General features: G+C 29.1%; 1 protein-coding gene across 1 annotated transcript in view; it reads left to right on the top strand.

Moving 5' to 3' along the window:
• Positions 1 to 11,550: 11,550 nt before the first annotated feature.
• Positions 11,551 to 19,459, top strand: part of LOC129917972 (DNA-binding protein D-ETS-4) — a 45,483-nt gene continuing 37,574 nt past the window's right edge. The window contains exon 1 of the mRNA XM_055998238.1: positions 11,551 to 12,353. Within this exon, the coding sequence (XP_055854213.1) occupies positions 12,318 to 12,353 (36 nt within the window). The 5' untranslated portion in view covers positions 11,551 to 12,317. The remainder of the gene's footprint in view (positions 12,354 to 19,459) is intronic.

The raw sequence follows: 19,459 nt of genomic DNA, 5'->3' as shown, positions 1-19,459 counted from the left end.
TAAATCGTTTAAATCTTATGCGAAGGAAAAGGGAATTAAAACGATCAAAGAAGTGCAGAATTATTGATGTGGGAGTTGTTAAAATCCTAAAAGTTTTTGATAGTGCCCAATGGATTTACTTTTAACCAGTAGTTTTAATATTTGTTTGCTTTCTATGAGAAAGAAATGTTTTTTTTTTAAAGAAAAGTTACTTCAAAATTAATCTTTTCTATAAATGTTCGTTTAATAAATCTTATGCGAAGGAAAAGGAAATAAAAACGATCAAAGAAGTGCAGAATTATTGATGTGGGAGTTGTTAAAATCCTAAAAGTTTTTGATAGTGCCCAATGGATTTACTTTTAACCAGTAGTTTTAATATTTGTTTGCTTTCTAGGAGAAGGAAATTTGAAAAATTCTCAATGCCATAGAACAGAGAAGCCTATTATGCTTTTTGGTGTCGGAAATCATTTGTACCGCCATTTCTTGACGACATCGACAATTAAAAAATTTGGTACAATGAAAGATATTCGGCCCTAGTAAGGAATCTGTCGGATATAAAATTTTGAAAACAAAGTACAAACATTTTAAAATAGTAAAACATACGTTAAGACCTTTTATTATGCTATACCTTAGATTTTTTCAACTAGCAACAATTTTGGCAACCTTTCTATTTATTTTCTTAAGACAATATTGACTATTTTGCTGTTATATGGCTGCTAACTATAGGCGTGTTTTTTCTACAAATCAGTAGCTACTCATTTTTTTATTTTATTCGAAAAACAATAAAAACACATACTTACTTGTGTAATTTTTATTATTGTTTTGCAAATAAAATGAAAAATGAGTAGCTACTGAGTTGTAGAAAAAACATTTTTATTTTATTCGAAAAACAATAAAAACACATACTTGTGTAATTTTTATTATTGTTTTGCAAATAAAATGAAAAATGAGTAGCTACTGAGTTGTAGAAAAAACACGCCTTATGTTTTAAAGTAAAGATTTAAAAATATGAAATAATGAAAAATTATTACAATTTTAATAGCCCAGGGAAATTAGTAATTTAAATCGCATTTTTCGCGGGACAAAATTTTTTTCATGGAATGTGTTCGGGTGGTTGTCCTTATCATAAAAGTCAATTTGTTGGCATAATTGGAGGTTGGGAACAGCCGCCATCTTGGGAAAGAGATTGGTATCGTTTTTATTGAATAGCTCCATTGTTATTCATTTTAACAAAAAATGACAAAGGTAAGACTTATTAACAATAAAATTATCTAAGAAATGATATATAAAACAATTCCGTGAGTTGATTAAATAAAATTTTATAGTTGGTCAAAGTGCGGGTTTGTATCGCAAGGTTGGGACAAAATGACATTTTTTCATATATCTGACGAACTTTTGATTTGTTTGGATAATTCTTCATGAATGAATTGTTGTACTTATAATTACCTATAAAATGAGCCCACAATCGTTATTGTCACCATCGTATTGTAGAAGTAATCTAACTCCGAATCTCTCCATGTACTAGTCAAAAGTAAGAAAAAAGCTGTTTTTTTGCCAGTAGGTCGAGAAAATTTTGGGAGTAGAGGTATAACCAAAATATAAGTACGCAGTTTTGCAGCCATACGCGTGTTAATGTCGATTTCGAAGGTCTGACAACTCTAATTTTGTGCTTTATACGGTTTTTGGGGGGTTAAATAACGTAAGTTTTCCAGTTAATGTGAATGGGCTAAATTTATACTATTTGAAATTATAAATATACAAGCTAATGCTCTATTATTTTTCCTTAATCTGGACACCTCAATCTCGGCTATGGGGTAAATAGAACTCACGATATAAGCTTTTTTAACTAACCATATCAGGCTTTTCAATTCAAATAAACAAACAAAAATCTAAACAAAAAAAGCTTCTAAATCATAATCGTATAAACGGCTTATATATAGTTCTATTGGTCACATCCTCAAGATTGGGGTGTTCAGATTTAGGAAAAATAATAGAGCATCAGCAAATAGTATAAATTTAGCCCATTCACATTAACTGGAAAACTTACGTTATTTAACCCCCCAAAAACCGTATAAAGCACAAAATTAGAGTTGTCAGACCTTCGAAATCGACATTAACACGCGTATGGCTGCAAAACTGCGTACTTATATTTTGGTTATACCTCTACTCCCAAAATTTTCTCGACCTACTAGCAAAAAAACAGCTTTTTTCTTACTTTTGACTAGTACATGGAGAGATTCGGAGTTAGATTACTTCTACAATACGATGGTGACAATAACGATTGTGGGCTCATTTTATAGGTAATTATAAGTACAACAATTCATTCATGAAGAATTATCCAAACAAATCAAAAGTTCGTCAGATATATGAAAAAATGTCATTTTGTCCCAACCTTGCGATACAAACCCGCACTTTGACCAACTATAAAATTTTATTTAATCAACTCACGGAATTGTTTTATATATCATTTCTTAGATAATTTTATTGTTAATAAGTCTTACCTTTGTCATTTTTTGTTAAAATGAATAACAATGGAGCTATTCAATAAAAACGATACCAATCTCTTTCCCAAGATGGCGGCTGTTCCCAACCTCCAATTATGCCAACAAATTGACTTTTATGATAAGGACAACCACCCGAACACATTCCATGAAAAAAATTTTGTCCCGCGAAAAATGCGATTTCATGCCCATATTTTGACTAATTTCCCTGAGCTATAAACAAAACTGAAGCTTAAATTTTGAATTCGAGTAAAAAAATCTGTCGTCAGGTTTCGAAGATAAAAACTCATTTTGAAGTTCTTATATCTTGAGAACGTGACTTCAAAATTGGCAATCATATAGCGCCAAAATAGTCAATTATTTAAAAATAAAAAAATCAATGGAAACAGTAAAAATTATTATTTTAATATTGGATGGACCCAAATCGACTTTTATTTCTTACTTTTGTTCGGAGCTGTTATGATCTTGATTTCACGAGAACCATAGTTCATAGCTCTTCAACGAAACTGTTTCACACTAGTTACCATCCATCAGTTTTAGGTATTAAAAAAATAATTCCCTAATTTTTACAGATTTTTTACTTATTTAGAATCATCCAATCATAGACAAAAATAAAAACACATAACGATCATTCTATTATACCCGCATGTACGTATCCCTGTATTTACAGCCAGTCAGTAGTCACTATAAGTCTGTAAAAGGAGCTACAGCCAAAACGGATGGGTCAATATTCAAATATGGTTGCAGCTTTTGTAGGTTGTACCAATTTTCGAAAAGTATAAATATTTCAAAAATTCATCCGTTTGTTTCTACAAAAATTCAAATGTAAGTTATAAACCAAAAGAGGTATTCATCAAACGGGTAAAGTCTGGTTAAACGTGATAAAGTAGTAAATGTGTCAACATTTTGTATGGGTTTGACAGGTCGTTTACAACATTTACCATTTTAACGGGTTTACCCGAAGTTTAAACCGTTGATAGGAATACCCCTAATAGACCAGTGCCAATCCGGTTTTCAGAAGGCAAAAGTTGAACAAATTATTAGCAGCATAAGGGTGGTGGGAAAATTTAGGATAAATGGTATATGAAAGGGGAAAAATAAATTGCCCACAAAAAAATTGGGGGAAAGAGGGTGGGTGGGCGAAAAAGTGGGGTGGGTGTCAAAAATCATGGTTTTTTACGATTTCTGTCAAAACTAGACGTCCTATCGAAAAAAATCAAATGCAAAAGTTGTAGATAGTATAAATGTCTACAACTTTTACTCAAACAATTTTTTTCTATAACCTCAAAAATATTGAAAAAAATTCAAAAATACGATTTTTTTATTTTTATCTTTTACAAAAATAAGTGGATTTTAACAAAACTTGGTTAAAAATTACTTTGTTATGTTTTCTATCTTTTAAAAATGTTTTTTGAGCAAAAAGTTAATTTTTGGATTTTTGACGAATTTAATTTGAAAAAATAGCCTATTTTTCATTCAAAAAAGTTATTTTTGATTTTTGAAAAGTTTGGAATGCAATTATTTAGCTTAAAACCGTTTTTTAAAGATTGTGTTTAAAAACTATACTTTTGTTTTAGAAAATATTGAGAAAAATTGAAAAAAAACAAAAAAACGATTTTTAAAATTGATTTTTCCGTAAATGACAGTAATATTGGCGAGAAATGATTTTCCATAGAAACCAAATTATACTTTTCTAATGGTCATTGACCTTTTCAATTTGAATCAAGCACTAGAATAGCTCTAACGTGCAAAGTTTTTGAGATATTGAATTTTGAACGTCCCAAACACTATTTTTCTGATTTTTGGCATGGTAATATGTCAAAAACGTGATGTGATAGAATTTTTCTGACTTCAGATTCGAGCTCAGCGCACAAAAAACCATTAGAAAAATATAATTTGATTTCTATAAAAAAAACTTTTTGACTAGTGAAATCGAACATTGCAGAAAAAATCGAATCGAATTCGTAATTCAAAAATCGTATTTTTGAATTTTTTTCAATATTTTTGAGGTTATAGAAAAAAATTGTTTGATTAAAAGTTGTAGACATTTATACTACCTACAACTTTTGCATTTGACTTTTTTCGATAGGACGTCTAGTTTTGACAGAAATCGTAAAAAACCATGATTTTTGACACCCACCCCACTTTTTCGCCCACCCACCCCCTTTCTCCCAATTTTTTTGTGGGCAATTTATTTTTCCCCTTTCATATACCATTTATCCCAAATTTTCCCACCATCCATATGCTGCTAATAATTTTTTTATTTTCAAAAATTAAAATTAAAAAGAAAAAAAAATTGGAAAATAATTAGATATTAACGATACCTAACATATAACGGTTTTTTAATTTCTGAATCTCTCCCAAACAACTGATTCAATTGGATTCAAAAATAATCAATTTTTTTTTATACAATTTTGGAAATTTTGGTTTTAAATGTTATTAATTGTTATTAATTATAGAATTTCATACCAACTTTCTTAATTTTTTTTTACACAAAATTATTTATAAAAAATAAGTTTAAAATAAAAGGCACATTAATAAAAAATAAAAATAAAAAATAAAATTGCATATGTCCAAAAAACTAAAACCACAAGATTTGCCAAGTCGAAAAGATAAAATTGAGAAAACTCAAGATCATTAGTCACGGCACATGAAAGACCGTCACAGGGTGACCATTTTTTCGATTGCCCATAACTTACGAAATATATGGATACGATTTAAAAAAATTATTTTTCTGATAATTGTCACCCTATCTACCGTTTTCGTTTTAACTTTATGACACCCTGTATTGAAGAGTAATTCTATGCTAACTCTAATGCACTTAAAGAGATTCCATTTAAAAATCCTATATTCTATTATTCACAAGGCGTTATCATTAGATTTTTCTATAATTCTGAAGACTATCAATGTTGTTTGTAAATATACACATTTTGCACGTTACAAAGTTTTTTCTATGTCTTTTACTTAACAATAAGTTAGACACATTCGGTATGATAAATGTGCAAGTCTATTTTTAAGACATCATTACGATGTGTCGAAAAATGCCCGGCATTATTGATACCATATAGAATACTTCTAACATCCTTGGGCAAATCCCCTCCTCCGCATTGATATACACACCAACTTTTATATGGAATTACCCACAATCCGTCATTTTACCCAACACACTCTACACGATTCGATGTCAAAGTATTTTTCAAAATGTATTATTAATGAATATTTCAACAAAAAAAAAAAGACCAACTTCTATAAAAACGAGTCCACATCTGTATCTTAAATCTAAATCCAGAAATATTAGTTTACACTTGCGCATACCCCAGCAATGGTCAATTGGCGGCATTGTGTTGATCAACACGATCTTGACCGTATATAGATCAATAGAAATAATAACAACAACAACAAAAAAAGTGCATAATGCATCGCCAATCACCCACTCTGAATTCCAAGTTTTTTTTCTTATGTTTTTTAATAATTTATGAACTTCTTATAATTCACATCTAGGGCAGGAAAATTTGTTTTGTGAAAAAAAAAAATTAATTTTTTAATTAATTGTCGTTCTAACGACATTTGGAAATCCCTTAAATAAAATTACTTTCATTGTATTTTCCAATCCAACCCAATTGGTTTGAACGAATTTTCTCGAAGACAAATACAGCGATTTTGATAAAATATTTATGATTTGCGATGTTATCATCGCATGGTCACTGAGCAAGTTCGTGCGACAATTTGTGCATTTAATTTAGTTTGAAAAAATTAATATTTATTAAGTTCGATAGCGTGAATAATCCGACAAATCAACACACAGTTCAACACTTTATTTTTCTATCGCAAGGGCAGGTGGAAGGGGAGGACGGGGTTTAGGGGGTAGTAATGGGTCGTATTTTTCCTACTTTTTTTGTATTGTTTTTTTTTTGCTAACGATATCTCGAGATCGTGGTGTTGTTTCTGTATAATTGGAATAAATTAGCATTTTATGCTAAGCCAATGTCGCTGTGATCTGATTTAAATCTCTCTCTCGCTACGCAAAGTTTTGCAAATTTGAAAATTCTATTTTTTCTTAGAGTGCATTTTACATAGAACTTCTTTGTGCACATTTTTTCAAGCCTCTTAACTTAAGGAAGGGGAACACGAACTCTTGAAGGTATTGTAAGCAGCAAGATTATGGCCTTCAAGTTTATATAGGTAATTTTTGTTCTCATGTTGATTAAATGAGTTATTATGGCAGTTTGAGATCTGTAAATAAATTAAGATTTACATAAAATGCGCAGTTGGATTGTTTACGCTATAAAATTACTTAACAATTTTTTTTTAGTCTTTTTATTTATTGTTTTTAAGCATAGACCTAAGAAGTCTTTTACTATGCTACACTTGGATTAGAACTTATAGATGTCCAACACGTCTGCAATTGATCCGGTTATAGGCGTGATTAAAATGTGGATGATTAAAAGATATTCATAGAAAATCTTGTTTGGAATTATATAATTTGCAGACATACAATTTGTTGAAAACAATGAGAACAAAGACAGAATAATATATTTATGTTGTGTTAATCTAGACTTCAACAACTTTTTATGCATATAATTATGTAAATTATTAACATATTTTAATCCGATTTTAAATTTTTCGATCTTTGATCTGAGCAGGTGCATGGGGGGCTACTTTATATTGAAGCTGATAGAACGATAAATTACAGACAACATTTTAATTTTTTTTCTTTTACTTTTATTTTTGTAGATTTAATTTTTTTTTTAAATGTGTAAGAATTTTATGAATATAAGAAAATAATGTTTAGAACTAATACCTCATGAGGAACTCTAAGACTTATCAATACATCTCTTTGGTATAATTCAAAGATAGATCTTTGCAAATATATAAATTATTTTAGGCACACATTTTTTTTTGTGGTTTTACAGCCTTTTCTACTCTAATTTCAATATTAAATACCTATGAAATCGTAAAAAAAATTGCATACCATTAATATTTAGTATTTTTCCAAAGCTATACCAAATCTAACTTATAACTTATAAGTTATAACTTATTATGATTCAAAAACTTGTTTTCAACAACAACGCAACGGTAACAAATTGAATACTTTGTATTCATCAAGATAGACTACAAGTCATGCAAATGATAAAAAGAGTGTTTGGTTAGAGATATATCTTATATAGTTTTAAGACAAAGCCATAGGGTATAAACCAGAAAAAAAAACACTCTATTAAATTAACATAAACAATTTAATAAATTTTATAATAGATAACAATAACTTTTAATATTTATTACAAAAATATAACAAGAACATTATTTTGTTTTCATTATAATGAAAACACGCTCTTACAAATGAAACATTTTTAATTCTTAAGTAGATTGAATATAAATATTGCATCATCTAAAAAAAATAAAACAATATTCATTTGACTTTTAAAATAGTAATTTATTTCGCAAAAACAGTTAAATTAATATAATGATATAAGAATAAATTTCAATTTAGAGTAAAAGCTACATATTACTTGTTTTGATATGTTATACTCTAACCTAACGGATTCAAATTTTTTATATATCTTATTTTGTATTATGATTTAATATTTGTTATTAATTAAAAAGATAAAGAGATTGAAATAAATTATGATATAGATAGTACAAAATAAGAAAGTAGTTTATTGTTTTAATTATAAATGTTCTCTTAAAGTTTTAACATAAGTTATAATAATGATGTTGGGTCTTACAACTAACGAGTATGATTTGTTATAAATAAATCATTCTTTAATTTATTAAATAATGTATAGATAAAATAGTACACACATCCTTCTTTATAAATTTGTAAAAAAGCATGAAATTGGTATTTATTGGTATTTATTATTGGTTGAAAAGTGAAATAATTTGTATCTGCCAAATAATACAATGAAAACAATACATTAATTTCATTAGGGTCAAAAAGCATACAAATTCATCTGCAAGATATTGCACATAGCAGTATTTAAACCAATAAGCTGGTTAAAAGTCCAAATTTTGAATAAACAACTGAATAATTTTTATCAATGGGGTAATGGTCAACAAAAGCCAGGTGGTTACAAAATTTTGTTTTTAATTGTTTGCGGTTTTACTTATTAGCATAGTTTACAGTAATGCGTGCAGCAATAACAACTTGTTTTACAAACAATTTTCTGACATAGATAATTATGTGGCGATTGTTTTCATGTAATTTTTTGAATTAGAATAACACAAAAGATGACTATTTATCTTACCAGCAATTAAAGAAAAAGGCAAAAAACATTTTTATATCCCCTGTTCCATTTGATATGGGAAAAGGTATGATAAATAAATTTGATTTATGATAAACTGAAAAAAATAACCCTAAAATACACTTCAATATTTCCACAAAAGCCCGAATTTGAGTTGTTATTTTTTTTTTTTTTTTTTTTTTTTTCAAAAACTGCTTTAACGATTTTTTTTGAAAAAAATATTTTTTTTTTTTAGAACTAAACTACCGAAGCGTTATATTACAATTATTTAACAAATAATAACAAAATTACAAAAATCACAGCTTTGAATTAAAAAAAATTATTTTTTTATTTTTAAAAATATTTTTCTTTTGGAAAATCAATTTTTTGAAAATGGGTTGCTGAAATTTCATTTTTAAATTTTATATTTTTTTCATTAGGTAGTAGGTACCTATACTTCAAATTCCTTAAACAATTTAAATTATATTTTTTCCATAAAAAGCTTTACCATTAGAGCTACTCAATTTCAATTCAATTCAATTTTGTTTTATTGAACATACTATATACAATTGACTTAAGCTTAACTTATTTCTAATAAGATACATTGATTGATATAAAATTTGTTGGCACATATGGGGCCTAACCTTATACAATGGATAAAAGATAAAATATATATAAATATAGTACATGAATAGGCTTAATTTTACAAGTCTGCTGACTAGGTTATCCTCGGGGTGTTCCGTCCCGGTTGTCCAGTTGTGGTATTGATAATGGTGGGTTGGGTGGTATGGCATTTAGCCGCGGTAGTAGGCCGATTGCGTATCGGCGTAAAAGTAAACTACTTCCTCGTTGTCGGTTGGGATTATGTGTTCATCCAGAATATCCAAAGCACTAAGGTATCTGGGTTCGGGATGTCGTTGTAATCATTAGAGCTACTTTCACCATATGTCATGCATTTTATTTGTTTTTTTAACTGAAATAAGTTCATAAGGACACTGTGGTGTATGCGTAACTTTTTGTTGTATTCAAAACCTTTTTGAGCAACAAAGCAGTGAAGTCGATATTTGATGACAGATGCTTGAGATTTAGATGGCTTAATAACATTATTTATTTAGGGTGCAGCTTAGAATTTGAAAACAAAAATGACTGCAGTTAAGGAACATGGATAACATGTAATAGATTTATTTTTTTTTACTTTCGTCTGGATCAACGAATTTTAAATAGTAATTTTTTATTTTTTTTACAAAAGCTTTAAAAAAGCCCTACAATTAGAATAAAAACCTTGTTTCAAAGCAAAAAGAAGCTGAAGTAGGAATAGGAAAACATATTTTACAATAACGGCATGCGTAAACGTAAACAATTATAAATATTTCGAAAACTATTCAAAAACAGCTTTTGTAAAAAGAACAAAGTCACATCTTACCGTACGTTAAGTTTTTTAGTTTTATGGTTTTTTGTGAATTCTGCTACAAACTTAAAAGCTTCAACATTTTCATTACTATGTACTTTTATTTTAAGAAATCTTACTTTAATAATTTAATTTTTGTCTGTTCTTTAATGTGTTCAAAATTGGTCTTATTTTAAAATTTCTTATTTCATAATGTTGTTGGTATATGTCATGTGATGGTTATTTCGAAAAACAGTTCAATATAATGAAAAAAAAAAAATATTACACATACGCCCCAGTGACTTTTTTTTAGATACAAATATCTTAAGAAAATTTCTATCCTTATCCTTTAAAATTATATAATTTTTAATGGGAAATTTAACATAGGGAAGGCTTGGGAGGTCATGAAAAAAAAGGTTTCAAATTAAAAAAAAATTTTTTTGTGTACAAACTCTTTTTAAAAAGAATTTTTTGCTCCATATTAACGGTACATCTCATACGCATGTAAACCACTAAAACGATTTCAATGAATTTTTGTTTTTCAAACGGATAAATATTATTTTTTTTTTAATTAGGCTACAATTTTTTGTAAACATAAATGTGAGTCCTTATTTGCTAGCATATTTAAATGGTATACCAAGTTCGGTTTTCAATTTTATTTGAAAAAATCTATAAAAAGATGTTCTTTTTTTCTAGAAAGTTTTTTTTTTAAATTCTAAGATTTAATATAAAATAAAAATATTAAAACCTCGATCCGCTTAAACTCTGACCACAAAATTTTTCATATTCAATTTTAGCATCACTCCATAGCTAAAAAAAACTAAATGCATAAAGAATCACATTTGAAGACATATTCTTTTCTTTTCCTCTTAATACATTATCACAAATTCTAAATGTGTCTTTTTCATATAATATGAAATAATTTGTCTCTTATCAATTCAAACAGGTGGCTATCTCATGCAAATCACTCTAACCTAAGCTCTATTTAAATAATTCAACTCAACAACTCAAACGCACTTTAATTTCCATCAACAATTACACTCAAAATTTTTATATCTTACGCAAATATACATTTATTTGTTTTAGTTTAGTCAAAGCTTAAAAAGATTCCCCCTTTGTCTCTCTTAGCCCCCTTTAAGTCCCCCATTATCAACAAAAAATAAATAATAATTCGCACAAATATCAGTGCGATTCCAAAAAGAGATAGTTGTTGTCTCTCAAAGCGAATATACGTGCCTCCAGATACAAAATTACACGAACAAAAATCAACTAAACAGATAGGTAGTACCACCCGCCGCTACCAACCAAACCAACCAACAAACCATCAACATCAACCATACAACCAACAACCAGTTCTACACAGCAAAAGCGTTCCCAGAAAAAAAAAAAAATAAAAAAATCCATAGAAACAATCCGATCATGATGATGTCGACTTTGACTTCGACGATCGACCAACAATCTGCAACCACTCAATGCCGAGTAAAAAGCTGAAGTGATCGGACGAGTAACTCTCTCCGTTTCGAGGTGGAGAATTTTATTTATTTATTTTATTTTCGAAATTTCTTATTTATATTTTTTATATTTATATATATTGCTTAATTTATTTATTTAAACAAAAAAACAAAACAAAAGATACAAAATAAAAAATAAATATTTAAATATAAAAACTTAAAACAAAAAAACGGCGGCAAATGTTATACAAAAAAAAGTTGAATGAATAAATTATAAAATTAAAAAAAAGAGACTTTTAGTTTTAATATTATTTATTTATTTATTTCGACAAAGTGCAAGATATTGGTACTATTAATTAAGTGCCAATTAAAACAAAATAAATATAATAATAACTACGCAAAGAAAAATTATTATTAAAAAATAAAATATCTCTTTTGATATGAATCGCAACGAGTTACGCAAAAGTTTCAACAACGTGAAAAGTTATCAAAAAAATTTGATTCAAAAAATGTATCCACTCTTGAGACATTTATAAGCAAAAAATTAAAACAAAACGAATCAAAATCCAAAAGAAGATTCCATCAAAACAGACAAAAATTTTGGACAAAACAAACTATCTAGATACAGTAGTTAAAGTGTATTTGTGACAGAGAAGAGTGGTGGAAGAAACCACCAAAAAGTAGCAGTAGTTCGAAGAAGTTTTAAATTGAAATAAAAAAACTCAAAAAAAAAAAGATAAAAACGACAGAGAAAAGAAGAAGAAAATAAACCACAACAGAAATGGATTACGATAAAATGTACTTTCCAAAGACCGAGGTATGTGGTCCTAAGATTTTTTATTTCTTTTTCGATTTTTTATTATTATTTTTTGTTTGACATTAAAAATTTTTTTTAAACATAAATTAAATATTTTATTCAGGGTCAATTTGATTATTAACGAAGTTTTTTTTTTTTTTTTTTTTGTTAATATTTATAATTATTTGCAGTTATCAGAAATAATTATATTTTGAATAAATCATTTATTTTTTTTGGACATTATTTTTATAATGTATAGATTTTTTTTAATTGCTTTCAGATACATTTATTTTAATTCTTGAAGTAGAAATATAAGAAAAGACTTTTTTTTTGTGTTGACATAATTTTTGTGATAACCTTTAGCTTTTTAATTTTTATTTTTATTTTCATACAAAAAATGATGATATTCGGAGGTGGGTTTGGAAACAATGACAAAAAATAAGAGATAAGAGAGAGTCAAATAATGAAACTAATTTTTAGACGTATCTAGCAAAAGTTTGATAAGAAGTTATTTTCTTGTGATTTTTGGCACAGCAAATTAAAACAATCATTTCAAGAGAAAAGGGTATATTTATTTAAATTTAAGTGGCATGAAATTTTGGTATGTTTGTTTAGCTATTCAAATATAGAAACGTATGTAAGTAAGCTAAAAGAGATAAGATTCGTCGAAAAAAAGTAAGTTTTTTTTTGTTGCTTTAAGAAAAAAAAAAACTTGTCCGAATATTTGATCATGTCACTGTACGATACTAAAGTTAGCTTATTTTATACTTTATGTTTACTCTTTTGAAGATCTAGACCATGAACTATTAAAACTTTTGACTACTTTAAAAACGAGTGTTTCTATTGTAACGGGCGTGACATGACATACAGATATATATTTTTATTATTTTAGTTTTTGCATTTAGTCAAATACATATGTTGTTAATATGTTTTATGACTGCAAGTTTTATACAATTTTAAAAAACAAGATGTAAAATTGTGATCTTCTAATGTCACACCCGTTCTATATTTCTCAAAATATTTTGATGAACAAATTACAAAATAAGGTCTAAAGTCTTAAAATACACATATTTGGAGTTATGTCACACCCGTAATAGTCGAAGATAGATGGTACAGATTTGTTTTTTGTCTTGCTAATACCTTCTTTAAAGCATCTTCGTGTAGGTCAAGTCAAGTATTTATTTATTCAAGATCTGTCCAAAGAGCCTTCATTTAGGGCCCCAAACTTTCTGAAAAAAAGAAAGAAATCCTATTTTAGTTTGATAAATTTGACAAATTCTGCGAAAAATAGGTACTAGGTTATTGTTCTTCTTTATCAGGTTATCATGAAGGAAAATTCCAACAAAATTATTTTTTTGGTTAAAATGCTTTTGGAGAATTTGTTCTCTTCGTAATTGTATGGTAATCTTGCCCACTCAACGTCCATTGTAACTTTATAACCATTCATTTTATAGTTTTTTGTAGCCAGTTAGACCAGGGACTAATCAATCATTAAAGTGCATCAACTACTATAACTATTTACATAAATGATTTTAGGTATTAATATACATGTGCCATTAGACTTCTCGAAGTGGTTTTTGTTGCATTTGCACCAACAAAAAAAATCCCCAGGGTTCATAGGGGCTTAACTATTGTTTCTTAGGTCGTTGATTTAGTTCTCTTTCTGGATGGAAAGATTTGCTGTGAAGTCAATTTGGTGTAAAATGAGGGGAGACTGAATTTACGAATCTTAGTTTCCGTTATGCTATCCATTTCAACCTGTTGAGCCGAACGTTTCTTTTGATCAAATGCGTCAAACTGTTTTTCAAAATTGGTCTTGCGTTAAAAAAGCCCAATAAAAGTGCGAAATGCGACTCATAAATTGAATTCGTTTTTTTCTCGAAAAAATACGTTTTAGTTATAGTTGGTGCAAAAACTATTTTGCGAACTTTCGGTGTTGTGCATTGGTCTTTCGGGGTGGTATTTTGTATAAACTTAGCTTTTCAGGGTATACCTTTCCCACAGACTGTTAGCTAGGCTAGTTTTTGGAGAAAAAATTAAACTGCAAACAGATTAGTTTCAGAATTGAAAAATCTTAGTCATTTGGGAAAAATCTCAAAAGGTTGTAAAGTCAGCAAAATTTGGATGATGTATTGAATTCAGAGTACAAGTCTCAGTTTGCGTCATTTTTGGTCATGTGGGGCACTCACCGCTTTGAGCAACGCGTAAGTCTCCATATCTCCAGAACTACTTCGAAGGACAATTTTTTTTTTACATAAAGTTTCATATTAACTTTTGTAAGCAAAAATGTAGTAGAGGAAGTAAAACGATTTTCTTGAGATTGGAGAGATTATATCGTTTAATATTATTTCAATTATTCACTCTTCAGTTATAACCCTTGATGTTTATATCTTAAAATCATGGAATCAGAACTTAAGACCTTCCTATCAAACAATTCAAGGCTTGCTAATGATTTAAATTATCGTTGCTACAAAGCACGTAGCGCCTAACGTAAGCCTGTCTCAAAGCACGTAGCGTCATCTCCCGCCGCGTGTCTGTCATTTGGTCTTGATGACGCATACCAAATAAACAAATTGTTAAAGAAAAACAGTTAAAATTGTAGAAATCGGCTCATCTTCATGTCTGAATTTAATAGGTAAAAGGTACCTACATTAAAATTAAGATCACAAAAACAACAAACGCAACTCCACAAATAAGCACATCATCAAAATGATGATCAAAATCTTAGGATACAAATTTTATTCATAATTCAAAGAACTTAATTGCATTATAATGATATCGACTTTTTGTTAAAGTAAGTCCATTAATTCAATATACAAAAACTGTGAATTTCCTTTATAAATTTGCATTTGAGACTTCGTAGAAGTTCATAGCAAACAAAAGATGTTTACTTTTGATATTAGAAAGAATGTTATTTTTTTTTTTCAATCATGCCAATGACTGCAGTAATAGGTAACTATAATTGATGAGATCATTATCCTATTGAAAAGTACTTTGACTGTTATATTTGTAAGTAAATATTTTCTAATTTATTGTCTGAGCAAATAAAATACAATACTGATACCAATATCGATGACAAGGCAAAATTCATTCATTCTTTACCCGACAGACAATTTTGGTTCTATAAAGCTTTACAGATGCAATTGATGCTTCTGTAAAGCATTATAGAAGCAAAATTGTTATTAGGGTAGTTCAATATAATATTTTCTTTTGTTTAGTTTAATTTTTGTTGGATACATACTACTTTTAACTTAACTTTTATAAGCATTTCTATTAACTTATTCAATTTTTTATTAAATATGCCGCAAATTTTCGGCAACTATCCTTAAAAAAAAACCAAATTCTTTCCATTCTTAAACAAAAAATAATTTTAATTGGAGTTTTTGTTGACTAATTATTATTAAATTGTGTTTAAGCTGAAGTCTTAAACAAGCTGTTTTAGATTTAATGACGGTATTTATTAATTTTCATTAATTTGTATGAAATTCTAAAAAAAAAATATCAATTAGGAAAAAATAATAAAAAAGACAAACTTAACAAGCAACAAAGAGAGAGATAATAATAATTTATAAATAGCCTTTTTCTTAACCTAGAAAAGAGATATTTTTACTAAGAAGTAAAACTATCTATGTTAACACTGACTTACCTTAGACTACTTTTCCCATATAAAGTCGTTTGTTCTAATAAAAATAAGTCAAGTCATCTCTTTTTAAAGAGACAAAAAACCTATCATCCTGTCGATGATTTAATTATTTACTAATAGAAAAAGTTGCTTCTTCTTTATATTTATTGTGTCTACAAAAAAATAATAAAAAAAAAATGAAAAAAAAAAAAAAACTTATACAACCTGCAATACAACAAGCTGACTGGATGGCTAGCTAGTTGGTTGGTTGGTTGATTTTTGCTTGGCTGGCTGGCTGGCTGGCTGGCTGGCTGGCACACACCATCCACCACCATTCAAGTCAATTGAAAACTTATAGACACACACCGAACAAAGTTTTTAGCCTATAAAAAGAAAAGTGGGCCAATGGAGTAAGTATCTCAAATACGCGCGTCGCGTCTTCGTCTTCATCGTCATCATCATCATCGTCGTCGTCGTCATTGCCAATCGGTTGGTTGGTTCCATAAATACACTCTAGTGCATTTTTGCTAGACAGATTGAAAATTTTTATTAAAACTTATGACAAGTACATATCTCTCTATGATATTCATAAGAAAAATTTCAAACAAAAGACAAATATGTACATATATTTTGGACTTTGGTTGCCTTCCAACGCAAAGTTTACTAAACGCATTTTTGCTCAGAGTTGGCCAATTTGCCTTCAGAAGAAACTCGATAAAAATGTGTCCACCCAAAAAACACATTTGCAATTGGTATCCAACAACAAATCGACCATTAAAATGTCAAATGTCAAAATCATATGCAACCAGCAACTGACGAGCAATTGAAAAGCAACACATTTAATTTCTAGTGACTTTTTACAAACCATAATTTATTGTTTGTTTAACAATTCACCGGCACACAAAAAAAAAAAAGTGTCATGAACCAGAAACCAGACCTATCTTTCTATATGTTTTTGGGCACGCTCAATCCGAATTTGAAGTCCGTTTGGCCCCATCACCCTCCAGTTTTGAGCTGTGAGTGCATTTTGTTTGAATTTTTATGACTTTTTTGGAGTTTTTTTGCATTTTTCTCAAAACTGAAGGGTGACCGGGCAAAACGGACTTGAAAATCGGATTCAGCGGTCCCAAAAACATATAGAAAGATAGGTCTGCTTCCTGGTACATGAAACTTTTTTTTTTGTGTGCCGGGTATGACTTATGACAGCGACATGTCGCGACAGTGCTAGCACACAAAAAAAAAATTGTATGAACCAGAAACCAGACCCCAAAAACTACCTTTTTTTGAGTTTTTGCATATTACTCAAAACTGGAGCGTGACAGGGCCAAACGGACTTGAAATTCGGATTCAGCGGTCCCAAAAACATATAGGTCTGGTTTCTGGTTCATGACACTTTTTTTTTTTTGTGTGCCGGTGTTATTAAGAAGTTGAGAAACATTTTTGTACTAGAATGATTTGACAGTTGAATTACCAAAAATTATGAAGTGTCAATAAATTGCTACAGATGGTGCCGAACCAAGCGTCACTTGCCACTGATTTTCAACTCAACTAAACTTGCAGGAAACTCATACTAAGTTTAGAATTCAATGAAATTTGAAAAAAATTTTAGTTTTCTTATGGATTCTATTGCCAGAACTGGAGGAAATTAGAATGGGACCACTTTGCAGGCAACAGATTTCGAACTATCGAAATTGGTTCACCCAGTCCAAAGTTATGCCGTAAAAAACATAAAAAAAAGAAATACAGACGAATTGATAAGCTCCTCCTTTTTGGAAGTCGGTTAAATAGAAGTTCAACCACACGGAGAAAAAAGACCAAATTAAGCGGAATTCTGCATGGTTTTTCGCCAAGATCACTTCTGCCTTAAATTAAGAGGACAAATCTATTTAATTTTTTGAATGTGCAAATTTAAAACTTGATTTTAATCAATTTTAAATTCCACTTAATTTAAGCGGAAAATCATCAGCCATTGGGGATCGATCATACAACTGTTGGGTCAATAGGCGAGTGCTTTACCATCGTGTTATCGAACTGTTGGAAATAAGTATGATAAACTGCAACTAACGCTGAAGTCTGACGATAGTTTTTAAAATTTTTTTGTCTGTTTTCTTAAGATGAAAATTCATATTGAAATGAAATGAAGTTTACCTTTAACAGAATTTAAGCAGATTCCACTTATTTTAAGCGGAAATCGAATTGTTGTAACAGTGAGGAATTTAAGGTGGACATCACCTTATTTAAAACTGCCCTTTTTTTCTCCGTCCAAGAAAAAGTTACCTTTGCAACTTGCTGCATGCTATATGGGGAGAAATTTCTTTCAAAATATTATTTTCAGGGAAGTTAGTGGTATTCTGCTAAAATACTTCGTTTTCTTCCAAAGTGTTGCAAAAAAGTTGATGTTTCAGAATATAATCTATTCATCAAAATATTCAACCATGCAAGTTTCTATTAATTTAGATTTGTAAACAACTGATTTTAAGATACTCTTATAAGTCGTTTAAAATGTTTCTTGGTACTACAATCGCAAGCCTTTAAACCGTGAGAGCTCACGAGCAATTATATCACTAAAAAGGATTGCTTGCAATCGAATTTGCACATTTTTCATGCAAGTTTAGTGCTCATTCCTTTAATGTTTATATACCTTGAACGTTCGAGTTTTTGCACGCAAATTTCTAGTCTACATGTATTTTCTCTTAAATTCATATCAGTATTTGCTGTAACGCGTAGAAGAGGGCACTAGTCACTTGCAAGCCAGCTTCTTTCCAGTTTAGAAGCTGTCATATTACTTGTTTCTATACACTCTACTTGCTTGTATTGCTTTCAAAATATGCATGCAAATTCATAAGCAAGTTTATTTCTATTTATTTCAAAATAAGTAAAAATCTGTTACAATTACACGATTTCTTTAACACTACGCATTTGAACTTGCAACTTTGAAATTGCAACATGTAAACGACTTGTCAAATTGGCCTGTCCAAATAGTGTAAGCTTCTGCTACGATTTCAGTAACCTTGAACCCATTTTATTATAATTCTTTAGTCCTTTTTTTGTAATAATGGCAATGGGTTTAAAATTGCATCGTGTAAACGGCATGTCAAATTAAGCTGTCAAAAAATATGTTATTTTGAAGAAAAAAGTTAAAAATTTCAGTAGTTGCTTTAATGATTTTGTGAATTATAAATTAACAAATCTTATTCGATGAAATCAATTCAAAAAGTTGTCAAAAAACATTATCAAATGATTCGCACTGTATAAAGATTGGCAAAGAACACAGCATGATGCTGCTACACACAATATTCCATTCAACTCCATTCACAGTCCTCCGCTTTATGAAAAGTAAAATAAATAACAAAACACAAGCAAAAAAAGTTGTAAAAAAGTAAAAAGGAAAGACATCACTTTTCAGAGATGGTCTTACCATCATCATTATGGCCAAGATCATGAACGGACATCACCATCGCCATCATCTTCGTCGTTGTTGTTGTTTTTTTTGTTGTTGTCATAG

Source organism: Episyrphus balteatus, chromosome 4 (genome assembly GCF_945859705.1).
Source record: "Episyrphus balteatus chromosome 4, idEpiBalt1.1, whole genome shotgun sequence".
NCBI classification, from domain to species: domain Eukaryota; kingdom Metazoa; phylum Arthropoda; class Insecta; order Diptera; family Syrphidae; genus Episyrphus; species Episyrphus balteatus.
The sequence above is the reverse complement of the archived record's forward strand: the minus strand, read 5'-3'. Positions and strand labels throughout refer to the sequence as shown.